Below are 13344 nucleotides of genomic sequence, written 5' to 3'. Positions count from 1 at the left end.
AGAGAGAAAGTGCACTGAAATAATGCTTTGTTCATCTTACTGCAGTACAGAATGGCTACTATAGTAAAGTCCCCTCTATCTGACAGCTGGCTGATGCTGGGCTGCCCTGGTTCCCTGCAACAGATTACTGTAGGTCAGAGGAAATATTAGAAGTGAGAAATTTAACCAAAGATGTTCCTTATCCCAAATTATTGTAGTCTGAGAGGCAAGAAAGAAATAATTAAAAATTCAGAGACAAGACTGAGAATTTGTGTCCTCCAACTCGGCCTCAGCTGTTTTGTGCTGATGTGTAGATTAGAAAATGTGAAAGAACTCAATATCCACCTCGAAAGACTCTAATGTGAAGATTTCAATTGGTTGGGTTTTGTTAATAAAATTAAGCCAGCTGAAAAACAAACGATCTCACAAATAAAAAATCCCAAACCTTTATTTTCTAGAATATACATCACTGCAAAGCGCTTCTGGATTTTGTAACAATTGACTCTTTAAAATGAGGCTGTGGAGAAACAAAGGAATGGTGAATGTCCTGCACGCTGTCCTACTGACACCTGCTACAGATTTGTTACGGATGGGCGGTCGTTTTAAGGCACTCACTCTAAAATATCACTGTTTCTGTCCTGAGAATGCTGCCGTGTTTCATGAGTTTCAGCCAGTAATTTGGAAAAAATCACTGTGTTTAGGATAATACTGACAGGATGGGAAACAATTTTTCAAACAAGAAAAAATAAAGTACATTATATACACGATTCCTTTTTTTCTTTTAACTTAAAAGCATCCCTAATACATCTTAATAACTGTATTAAAGACTACTTAAATATTGAACGATTTTAAATAATGTAGATTTCTTTTCAGTAAACTGGGAGTAGCTGTGTAATTGCCAGCATATTGGTCCCATTTTAAACAATATAGTTTTTATTTAAATCTTGTATATATAATAACATGATCCAAAACACATATTCCACTCCACATAAATAAGTATAGTTCTTCTGACCGGGTTTTTAAAACTACATCTGTTCAAATAATCAGATTCTAAGACTGTATTTTTCCTTTGTAAAGTTTGTTTTAAAATCTTTCACTCCAATCTCTCCCCTGAATTATTATTGTATTTCCAGAGTACATAACAGAGCATTAGTAAAAAGAGTTAATCCCAAACTGAAGGCTACAGTAAGTAAATGAAGTAATGGTAAGAAGTATTATGGAATGTATACTCTGCAGCATAGAGAGATTGGTTCTCATTGGGCTGAAGTGGAAAATGAGTCCAGTAGAAATTCTTTTTGCTTGCATCTGAATTAGCCATTGATTGTGCTATTTGTTGATCCAAAGTGCAGGTCAGTACATTACAAAGTGGTGTTTATGAAGCTACTGTTCAAGGCCACTGACCAAAATTATGCTGGCAATTAAATGGATGCCAGACACAGTGCAGGGAGAGACAGAGGTGTCATCCTGGGTTTTCTCAACCAACCCAAATCTTCAAGTCCACGGCTTTTAAGTGGCAGCACAAATGTTATCAGTAAAACTGCACTTTCTTGCTGCATAACTGTCACTGTTCCAGGCATCTACCAATGGCAGTAACATCCATCTTAGTTCTGTGGGGTTTGTTTCAAGAATTTCTTCAAGAGGTCAAAGAAATACAAGAATCCCTGCATGTGCTGCAGAGCTTCAGAGGCAGATTCCTGATGCCTGGGGCCAACAGGTTCATCTCCTGCAAAAGCAGAGTCTCCTCCTCTCTTGTTTCAGTGTCACAGCGTTGGTTAGCATGGGTCCTCAGACAGGGCTGCTTGTTGGTGCGTGTTTTACTTGTGCCACAATGTGGGTGCCTCTGTCACGTTTATAAATCCCCATCTGTAGGTGGCTGGCACAGCCTGTAGAGTCTTTAAGGCAGATTAAGAGTATGGTATTAAACGTGGTAAGAAAGATAACAAAGTTACTGGCACAGTATATAAAAGCTAGCTTCTCCTTTGTCATTCTGCAAGCACTAGATGCGACCCAATAGCAAGAATACCACTATTTTTATTTCTCATAATTGCAAATATAAGTGTATAATTAACTCTATTTATTAGCTAAAATATTTACTATTTATTAGCTAAAATATTTATTATCATTGTTTAAATACTAATTGAAACACTGTATCACTCCTTTTTACCTTTGGCCCAATTTGGGTCTTCAGCAACCCTTTTCTTGGCTTTTTTTTCCTGTTCTATTTAAATACAGTGTAGTAACTGGGTCTTAGCACACAATGGGACTGCAGCCAAAGTACTGGCTTATGAATTGTCTTTGCATATCTGCTGTCAGATTTGCCATTCAGGAGTTCTTCTCTCTCAGCATTCCACAGATGGCTGTCAATCACTAGCAATATCAGCCCATAGCAATGGTCTGAAAAAGACTCTTCTTTTTCTTCAGTGATTTTTTTTTTTTAGAAAATGCAGAAACATTTGAAGTTAATGATATGCAAATTGTAACAGGCTGAGCTTATTAAGCCACGCTGCACTTAATTTAGTACCGTGAGAAAGGAGAACATGATTTCTTTTTTCTTGCTGTTACTACTAAGGAGATCTGTGGTTCCAACAGGATCTGCATAGTTGTTACAGAGACATAAAACAAGCATTTCAGATAACATGCAGAATCCAGAACAACCTACCGAGGTGCACTCTGCGGCATTTGGTCCATCACTTTCAGATTCTTGGCAGAGATTTCAACTCTTGGTCCCTAAAGAAACAAAGAATTTATGGTACTGATGATATTGATAACGGATCTGATCCTTAGGGGATAATAACGTAATAGGAGTGTGCTTTCTTTCTGAGAATCCATTAACTACTTTGAGAAAAGTTGGAATCTGTTGGTAGATACATTAGTCATCTGTGTTTACTGAAAAGATGAAATTAATCCCAAAGCACTTTACAAGCACTGTTGTCTATCACTGGGGAGTTTCTACAATTTAACACTGATTGAGACTTGATTTTTGTACATGCAGAAATTGTCTTAAATATCTTAGCTAGTCTCTACTTTCTAACCATCAAGGCACATACTTTGAATAATGCATACTGAGGCATATAATTGCTGTAAATGGCTGTACCTGCAAACCTTAATTTGTTGTGTCAGAGATGGGTAGCTGTTCAGACACTAGTAACAGATTGACTGTATGAGTTCATGGTGAACAAAATACCATGCCATGCTGAAATAAACAGGAGTTTCTACTGTTACTGGAATGTTACTGGAATAAAGGTAGTGGCTTGCAGTAGACACACAGGTCCTAATACTTACTTGCTTTCGCATGATGTCTGTAGCTTGCATGATACACTTGGGCAAAAGTCCATGACTTCGAGCCAGTATGGCTGCTTGCTCCAGGGACACACTTAATGTACTTCTGAACATGGGAACAAGTGATACTAAATCATTGATCATATTTTAAAATGTATATAGAGGCAAGTATAGGACACTTATTTATTAAGTATGGATTCTGTTAGCTAGCTTTTTTATATCTATTAGTTCACTTTTTCCACTTAAAAAACTATAAAACGAGCTTCAGTCCTGCATTTTCAGTCCTTTATACTTGCTTCCTGCAATGGTTCAGGTCTCCAGCAATGTTACTATGAGGTATGTTTCACTGCTCTTCTGCACTAATTTCTGTATATGCAATGAACTCATTTAGTGAATGGCATTGGTTGACGCACTGAAACAAAGTTCATGTGCCCAATTTAATTATTAACAGAACTATTTATGTCTCAGCCTACATATTTACATCCTTATTATATATAGTCCCTTAACATCTACCTTGCTATTGATTTAAACTGAATCAAATATATTGCCCAAGTCTCCAGAAAAGACCAACCTTTGCATTGCAACACTAACACTTCTGTTTCCAAAATCTCACCTCTGCATCCCAGTGCCACACATGGTAATCTGGCAGGCTCCGAGTCGGTAACAGAGCTCGGAAGATATAGGTAGCAGGCCAGCTCCTGATGTGTTACTGCTAGAGTATCCTGACTGGTTGGGTTTTGTGTTAATGAAGGACTTCATCAGCCTGCAAAGCTCATCCATTGCATTGATGGGACGAATAAGCTAAACAAAGCAACAAGAATAACAAAAACATCAGTGGCAGGTGTACTCTTTCAGTTGTAAATTTACAGGGATTTATCCTGTCTCCAGACGTACTATCACTACACAAGTGACTGCTGCACAATAATGAATATTTGAAAGTGAAAAAATACAAGCTGTGACTTAGGTGTGGGGCAATTTTTTGCAGTTATCACAGATCACTGAGATTGTTTACACTGTACGTTTCAATGGCAAAGATGATTTGTTTTCACTGCAGTAGTACTTACTGCCTTATGGGCAAATATTCCCATGTTACCTGCCCCAGTTAGACTGCCTCTGGCTGAGATGCTGGGAAGCACTCATGGTCCTGGTGTTTCCTTCTATAATTGTGAATAAAGTTTAATTTCTAAAGTTCATTTTTTATACATCTGTGAGAGAGAAGAATAAATTAATTCTGTCTAACATCGGATACCCCATTTAGAAGGAGATGAACAGGGCAATATGAAGTCTTACTAGTGCCTAAATTAGAGGGCTTGTGTTAACTCCAGTTACCCACGCTTTTCTTCAAACAAAAGCCCCAGAGAAATTTACAGCACTTCTTCAGGGCAGGGAATTCTTTTAAATTATATTTGGGTTTGTACAGGCCTGCTTTATAGCTATCACATAACTGAGGTTTAAGAGACCAACTGATATAGAAATAAAACCAGTAACAAAATAACAATACCTGGTCAATCTTCACTGCAGTAGTATTAGAATCAGTGGGCAAGTTTGACCTCTCTAGATAAAATGTCCTGCAAAAAGACCAGCAAGAACTACATTAGTCAGCAGGTCTCATTTCAAGCACGTATGTGTACTTATGTGAAACTTCTGAAAAGACTGTGAGAGAAGTCCTGTACTTCAAGAGGTGTTTTCTTACTGAAGCATTTTGTTGCCAAAACTCATATAGTCTGTACTGAAATATTCCTGAAACACTTTATCAATTTTAGCTCTGTTCAAAGTTCTGAAGTCAAATCAGACAGGAATCTCATCCTGTACAGTGCAGCGCTTCAGAACAAGCTTAGCTGTGGGAAAAAAAATTAATGGGTTTCTTACACAATGGGGATCTCCAAGAATCATATTTGTACAGGAAATCAACAGGAGTGGGATTTTTTTCATTAGTTTTAATGTCTTTAGCAATGAGCACTCTTTTCGACATGTTTTAAGTAAAGGAGAAGTATGAAATACCTGAGTTTACGGTAGTATTGCTGCACTTTTTCTAGAGATTGACCATTAATTTGCTGTGGAAGTTCTTCTAGAGATAAGCCAGCTGGTTGTGATTGCCCCTCCATACTCTCTAGAGCTAAAAGAGAAAATGTTTTATTATATTTTAAATTTAGATAATAACATTTTAGTAAGTTTTTACTTATTTATCTCTGCATCATTTCACTGCTTTGCAAATGACTGTTGGCTCATGTCAAGGCTAATACTGCCCGTTAATATAATTTTGGTGTGAATGTTTGCTTATCTAGTCAGTATTCCTTCAGTTCCAGCCTGGATGATTCTGTCATAGCACATGCTTCTAAAAAGACTTGCCTATAGCTTGGAAGCAGCTCCTGGTACCATACTAGATCAGATTGTCCACGTACAGCCCAGTGTGTCTTTATGGCCTGAAGCTTTAGAGGAAGGCATAAAAAAAGTCCCAGGCAGGCATATCATGTTGTCATGACTGTGTCTTATTCGAACCTCTAACACGCTCTAGGAGTGTCCCAGAATAGAACCACCTGCTTCTTAACTATATCTGTAATTTTCAGCTCCGTTATGTTAAGAGTTTGATGGTCACTCTTTATTTCGAACCTTTTGCTATCATCAGTTAGCTTATTTTTCTAAGAAAGCTTTTTATAAACACCTTTTGTAAATAGCACCGTGTGTAGTTTCAAGCTTCCTCCATTCTGAAACCGAGAAGGCAGTTTGGAGAAGTAGTAGCTGTCAAGATAAAAGATAACCTTCAAGGCCTGACGGCTCCCTTCGATGTGGTAGAAGACATGAGTATCTGCAGAAATAAACATAAAGATAAAACGCTGCATTACCACAGTGGGAGAAATTTGTAACCATTGCTGCCTGAGTTTGTTAGATCACCTATTGATGTTTCACGTCTCCACCATCAACTTAATAAGGGAGAGGCTTTGTTGAGAGAAAATGAGTTCTGAAATATCATTCTAGCTGCATCTTCTAAAGCATAGTGATACCACAAACAGGGCTAACAATCAAAATCCCATCTTGTTTTCTGGCATCCTGTGGTCAGTAAATGTAGAAAGAGAGTTGGTGGGGTGACACAGAAGATGAGAGCTAGTGAGGGACAGTCCTTACACTGTTGGTAGTGAGGTACTGAGAATTATAAACATCTATAAAAATCACACAGGTAAGGTGCTGTGGCACAGACCATAGCTCCAAATCACTGAGCTTGCTGCTCAATACTCTCCAGACCTGATGTCTGTTAGATTTATAATCATGGAGGATGGTAATCCATAAAACAAACAAGAAAAAAAGAGTTTAAAAGAAACTGAGTGTACTCACTTGCTACAAGACTTTCATCCAGCTGCTTGAAATAGAAGGCAACTTTGTCCAGTTCTGTCAGAGTGACCTGGATGTCTTCCAGCATGGTGCGCTCCTCCTTCTGTAGGGCAAAGAACCAGATATAAATAGGTGACTGTCTGCCAGGAAGAGATCAGTAACAGGACAGTATAGCTGCTGCTGGCGTGTTTCGGTTCAGGGCACCTAGTGCAGAATACAGAGATTTCCACAAACTCCCCCCAAGTAATGATTTACTGGTGGCTTTTTAACTTTGTGATACAAACACAGCTGCCCTTTGCTTAGATGTCATTTGACGTGATTCACAGGGAGTGCAGAGGCTTAAAGAATAGTTTTGTAGGGGTCTGTTTCTCCAAAATTTATCTTGTGTCTACAAATATAAGAAGAGCTTTTTGGTTACTGTGAAATAAATGTGCATCCATTCCATGCAACGTAAAAGAATAATACAGTTGCATATAGTTTGGATTATTGTTAAAAAGCATGCTCAACATATTATGTTTGCAATGTTCAAAACTTTTCTGTAAAGTAACAATAATTTGTGTACCTTCTCCTCCTTAGCCATGGTGCCTGTAGCTTAAGCTCATATCACAGCACAATGGAAGTGTATCAGAGAGATTTCAGTCTATCTAGCCTGCAGAATGGTCAGTGTGAACATAACTCCAGTTTTCTGTTTGGAACTCCAGATGAAATATTCCCAACTTTTCTGCCTAACTGTTGATATGCATCATTCCACCAGAAGAGGGCAGGCCACCCATGCCTCATTAACAGCTGAGCAGTAAACTCTCCCTAAATGCTACCAGGTCACTCCAAACATAAGGACAGCCTGATTCCAAAAGGCTCTGGTGTAACGAGTCCAGTATTTGTGAGGAGATGGAAATAATGGGATATGGAAAATACTGGGTCACGGTTGTCAGAGTGGGAGTCTCCTGAGGTCGCTGTCATCAGTCTCAACACGCTGCTAGCACTGGCTGTGCTGTGAATGGCAGAGAAGCATACATGCAAATGTGAACAGACCCCAGGGTGCCATAACTCTTCATCTTACCACAGTAGGGGAGAGCAGGGACTGGTAGTTTAATAAAACACCAGTGGCTGCTATCTGTTCCAGCCATTTTCTACTGGCGTCTCTGCTGCTCTCTTCATATTCCCCATTGTTGTTGTATCGATAGTTGAGAGCAGCCAGTAACTGCTCTGAAAAGGTGCAAATAGCAGCCACAAGAGATTGGCAGAAGATGGAATCTCGCCTCAGCTGTAGTTCAGTATCTGCAAGAGAAGGAGAGACACACAAACAAGGCATGAGAATACTTCTTTTATCTCACTGCCAAGGAGGCAGTTTCTATGTATGTATGAGATATTTAGCTTCTGCTGTAGCTTTACACAGTTGTAACAGATAACATCTTGCTGTGTGACCTGGGTGTAGAAATAAAAAGAGCATTGCTGGGAAAATTTTGCCAAAATTTTCTAGGCCACTTGACTCTTTGTTTTACGTTTGCCATCTGCATGCTCCTTCTTCTGGGAAGAGCTCTAACTCCTTCGTGCCATATCTGGACTGATTCCCTTCTTTTTATGTTTAAAGAAGCAAGAGAATTAATGAAAGAGGATCTCTGCCACTGCTTCTCTTCTGGGCTGTTAGAGATTCATCTTCCCCTCATCTACCTGTATTTCATGGTCTCCCCAGATGCTTAATACTTTAACTGGGCCTGCCCATAGGGTACCAATTGGTTTCTGTTTCTTGGGAGGATTTTGCTTCCAGGCCGGCTGCCAGGCAGCCACATTCTGGTCCAAGCAACCTCGTCACAGTTAAGGGGATTGCAGGCCAAAGACAAACATGAATAAGAGAGGAGCTCCTTCCCAGGCACCCTGGGCTCCTTCAACAGTACAGCAGTCTGTCATTGCCAAGGCAGTGTTCCACAGAGAAAGAAGCTGAAGACACCATTCAGAAGATTTGAGTTTTTAAAGTTTCTGTAGGCACTGAGCATGGTATCCTCACTGATACACTCCAGGCGCAGGGCCATATCTTCAATCTGAAGGCAACCAGTCCTTCCAGCAGTACTCCTCTGTACTGCCAAAGTAAGGCAGAGAGAGCACAGAAGCGTCTGTCCTCAGAGCTAGGGAAAAGCCAGTTTCCACAAAGCTGGCATAACCTCTTCAGTGCCATCTGCTGCCCCATTCTTTCCAGAAGATATTAGGGAAAATGCTGCAGGAGATAGGGCAGAGGTAGACACTTATGAAGTCATTACATCTGTTGTCATTAAAAAAACAGCCTTTACGGATGCTAAGCTGACACTGCAGGCAGGTTTTGACAGACTCATGGACCAGCCCTGGCAGGAGCAGAGGCAACAGAGCCATACTCATTTACCATTTTCACTCTATGAGAACTTGAGAATCTAGCTGGCACAGCAAATTAATGACATCCTATTTCAGTCATGTATTACCTCATTTGCAAACAAAAATACACCAAGTACAGTTTCAATCACAATAGGAGACTATACATTCACTCCTAGGAAAGGCCTGTCATTTGATCTACAAGTACGAAGTTTAGTGCACAGCAGCAGATAACAATATCCATTCACAGTGTATTTATGTGCTGTCTCCACACTTAGGTTTTTAGTCTGCTCCTAGCTATGATTTTAATATACACATTCTTAAATCCCTAACTTGCCTGCTCCGTTTGGAAAGATGTCAGTGTCTGTGTTCTCACAGAAAGTTGTGCAACGTCTCATTTTTGCTGCATGTTTTCACCACAGAAGGAAACAGTAAAGGCCATCTGGGAGTGAGAGTTGTACAAAAGAAAAAAAAGACAGAAAAACAGCGCTTGTGCAACATCAATGACTAGCCAGGAGACACAGCAGCCTACATGGAATTGAAGCAACACAAACTGAAGCATAGATGTCAGATGCATGAAAAGGCTGTCCCAGATGCAGAGCACAAGAAATGTGAGCTTAAAATGCCAAGGCTAAAGCTAAATGCTCAGGAAATAACACTCAGAGGTATGCACATGGAGTCGCATAAATCTCTGTTAGGGACGTGTGTGTACAGTCTTTGTTGCAAGAAATTGAAACACCTTACCTGTGCATTTTAACAAGGCCAAAAGCAGTTGATTCTTCCCATCTAAAACAGTGAAGAGAAGGAAAGAAGTCAACATGATGGCAATATAGATTTTACTCTATTGGATTGACAGTCTCCTCATTCTCCACAATTCTTGCCTCTCCTCACCCCCTGCATGGTTATTCCTCTGTACTATCATAGTTCTTACTCACACGGGCATTTTAATCATACAGAAAGAATTTTACAAGCTAAGTGCTCTACTAACTACTGTGAATTATTGGAAACAAATTGTACATGCAGATTAATACTTAATGAAGAAACTTTTCCCAGTGCTCTGCACTGGAGTGTAAATATCAGATTTAGCTAGTCTATTCCACCCCAACCTGACTACAGTGGGTTAGGACAATTTGACCTGTTTTCCCTAGAGTGCAGCACAGCCTTATCACAAATAGACATAAAAATGAGAAATTGAACTGCTGGACTCGATTAGATCAGAGCTATCCTTTCCCTCTGAAACCGATAGCAATCTTTACCCCATTTACAGACCTTCCACGTATTTTTGTATGATTTCAACGAGGTTTTTGATGCGCAATGGAAGGTTCCATGGATCTTCTTGAATGCTGGCTTGAATATTATTCCGGCACCTCACTGTGGTTTCTTCCTTCTGTTTAAATTCTAGGAAGAAAATGAGTTTGTTAGGCAGTAAGGAAGTGCAATGTAGAGTGGTTTTTGATTCAAAATGCGCATACAGATGCAAGCAGAGATACATACTATCAATAGCAACAGTTGTGAATGAAAGAGGGTCTTAAATAGACAATGCAGAAGGAGAAGGAAAAAAAAGAATATTCCTATAATCCTATAATCAGCAGTCTCCTAGCATTGTTTGCAGGATCACAGGCTAGAAGTCATATATGTGGGTGATGTGCATGGTAAGAGCCTTGTGCGACTCATATCTGACATCATTACCTTCTGTTCTCTCTGACGTTCATATATGATACAGCTGCCTGCTGTGTATCTAAATATCTAAATATATCTAAAGTTTCTGTGGCTGTGCAGAATCAGATCAGCCTTTTGGCTGCAGCTGTTGCATCCCACAACACTGATGAGAAGTTGGGAACTATTCTGCTTTCTTTCACCTGATGGCAGCTAATTGTTTAATTACAGAGTGGAGAATCTATTCTTCATGACTTAGCTAAGCTATAAAGCCCACTGCTGGCGATAAAATCTGTAAGCAAACAGAAAAATGGTGCCAAATAACTGCACCAAACAGAAACAGGACAAGCATTCAAATTTACATTTGTCACTGAAAGGTGTCTGCAGGAGCAATTGAAGAGACATTTGGTCTGGGGATTCCAAATGTAAGCAGTGCTTTTGTGCTCATTAGTGTAATGAATGTGCAATCATCAGTTAACTTCAGTTAACTAAAAGACCCTCTCAGTCTAATTAATCTAGCTGTAATAAATTAGACTCCATTTAAGTGAAATAAAATAAAGGAAGTGAACACAGGGTGTCTGTGATTTCCTCACTTTATTCCAACAGTGCACTGAAAGACTAACAAATAATCAACGTAGATGTGAATGTGTTTGTGAAGATGAGTTCATGTAACAGAACTTTGCATGGTCTATTTCTGGAATCAGGAAAAAAAAGAAAAAAAAAAACACAAAGAAACCTCCTCTAGATTTTCCCACTGTGACTTAAAAATAGAACTTGTCAAGGTTGGGAGGCCCAGAACTGCAGCACCTGAAGTATATTAGAAGTAGTAGGAAACAGTCCAGATTTCAAGTGGGAAAGGAAATGCAGCAAATGTTCAGAAAATAAAGCTTTGGTATTTCAGTGAGAGAAGAAACCACATCCTGGGCCCCTAAACCGTTAAGACAAAGGTCCTAAACATGCTCCCTGAAGAAAAAGAAAACATGGTATCATTTGTTTGCTCTCTATGGGAATCAGTTTTCAAAATAAGTGACATGTGAGGATGGAGTTTACTCTGGCAATTACCCATCTCTGAAGAAAAGCAGAAGTCATTAAGCAAACTCAGGCAGAACCTTTTGGTGCCTCATATCTACAGTCAGTCCCTCACCAGCTAATCAGTGTTCACCCTGAATCTGACATAACTGTACCTTGTACTTTTGAGGTACATATCTGTGTGCTCACGTCAAAGGATGGATCTGGACACCTGTGAAAATGCTGTAAGGATTCAGTAGCATATAAGAGAAAAGTGTTCTGTGTGTTTTAAAAAGAACTTGTGCAGAATTTCAGTGATCAGACATGGGACCTGCCTTTAGAGTCACTGAGTACCCTGAGCTGGAAGGAACCCACAAGGATCATCAGTAATACACAACTTCTAATGTACAACTGTTCAGACTGCACAGTTACATAACGCTGTGTGGCAACATGGCGTGTGTGCATTCATGGTAATCTCTTAAGTCCCAGAAAATCACATTTTTAAATACAGTCAGCCTTCTTCCTTACCTTGCAAACTGTGGTCCATTGGAAAGTGCTTGGTTTCTTCAAAGGCTTTAGTTATTGCTGGTCCTTTTAGAAGTGCATTAATTGCATCAACCTACAATCAAAATAGTTTCCATGTTAGACTTGTGGAAAAAAATCTGAATGGAAATCTTCTGGAAAAATGCAAAAGCCATTACAGCATTAATATTTTTGAATGAGTTTCTCTTTGTTAATAAATATTATTAAGACTTTCTAACCATGAATTACCCTTGAGAGCCTCGCACTGAATGATGTTCTACACAAAGAGCGAGCCGCATGCTGATGTGATAAAACCCACTGCAAAACAATTCTCTGGTGCTGGCCATCTATAAAGACATCTGTAGACTGAACTTGTGAGAGCTCTCCTCAGATTTAGAGGTGTGATTCATCAGGATTGTGCATTTTGTTCATCTTATTTTCTCCTTTTCATCAAAGCTTTTTTCTCTTTAATGCTTCATACAAACCAGCTCAACATTGCTTATATCACGCAAGGCAACTTGAATGTTGACAAAACTGTTTGATAAAACTGCCATACAATATGCTTCCAGCTTCCTTCCCTCAGAACATGATTTCATTAAACAATCTGATACTTAGAAATTCCTGTGTTGACACTGATAAAGAGAAAGCAATTCTTTGTAACAATGAAACCCTTTTTGTACCTGGTTAAAAAGATGCTCCAGACAGCCATGAAGTTTGTCTTGTTTATCTAAAGGAATCCTCATGTCACTGGGAAGCTCATCTCCTAAGAAAACAAAGATAAGTTTTTAACTGTCTCATCAGCGTAAGCTGTGATGAGGCCAGAAATGATACTAGCACATCCTCACACTGCAGTGGGTAAAAATTGATCACTGCTTTATCTCAAATTTCAAATGCTCATACTTCTTTCACATAATACAAAGAATTAATAGTTCTTCCATACTCCAAATTTCCTGTGGTTTGTTAGAAAAAGAACAAATCTTGATCTTTTCATATTCTTTTGATTAGTTTGAAGGAACCACATTTGCAATTGAAACATGCATTTGCTTATAATCAGCAAAGAGTTATCACCCCCACTAAAAGGTCTGCTATGAGAAAATATGCATGTTACCTAGGCATGTACTCACCTGATCCCATCTCATCACTGCCCAAGTAAGAGCTATTACTCCGTACACTGGTGTAAGACAACACTGAATCCCGGTTGCTGTTACATTCACTAGAAAGAAAAGCAAAGTA

At 39.3% G+C, this 13344-nt stretch overlaps 1 protein-coding gene across 1 annotated transcript in view; it reads right to left on the bottom strand.

Annotated features, from left to right (window-relative positions):
• Positions 1-402: 402 nt before the first annotated feature.
• Positions 403-13344, bottom strand: part of PREX1 (phosphatidylinositol-3,4,5-trisphosphate dependent Rac exchange factor 1) — a 146518-nt gene continuing 133576 nt past the window's right edge. Inside the window, exons 27-40 of the mRNA XM_042883619.1 lie at positions 13236-13324; positions 12792-12874; positions 12118-12208; positions 10195-10323; positions 9670-9711; positions 7646-7863; positions 6589-6688; positions 5921-6064; positions 5260-5374; positions 4760-4826; positions 3872-4059; positions 3262-3364; positions 2639-2706; positions 403-1871 (exon numbers count right to left, since the gene is read on the bottom strand). Coding sequence (XP_042739553.1) covers positions 1829-1871; positions 2639-2706; positions 3262-3364; positions 3872-4059; positions 4760-4826; positions 5260-5374; positions 5921-6064; positions 6589-6688; positions 7646-7863; positions 9670-9711; positions 10195-10323; positions 12118-12208; positions 12792-12874; positions 13236-13324 — 1480 coding nt within the window. The 3' untranslated portion in view covers positions 403-1828. The remainder of the gene's footprint in view (positions 1872-2638; positions 2707-3261; positions 3365-3871; positions 4060-4759; positions 4827-5259; positions 5375-5920; positions 6065-6588; positions 6689-7645; positions 7864-9669; positions 9712-10194; positions 10324-12117; positions 12209-12791; positions 12875-13235; positions 13325-13344) is intronic.

Source organism: Lagopus leucura, unplaced genomic scaffold (genome assembly GCF_019238085.1).
Source record: "Lagopus leucura isolate 7727_CA_CO unplaced genomic scaffold, USGS_WTPT01 Super-Scaffold_100039, whole genome shotgun sequence".
Lineage (NCBI taxonomy): Eukaryota > Metazoa > Chordata > Aves > Galliformes > Phasianidae > Lagopus > Lagopus leucura.
The sequence above is the reverse complement of the archived record's forward strand: the minus strand, read 5'-3'. Positions and strand labels throughout refer to the sequence as shown.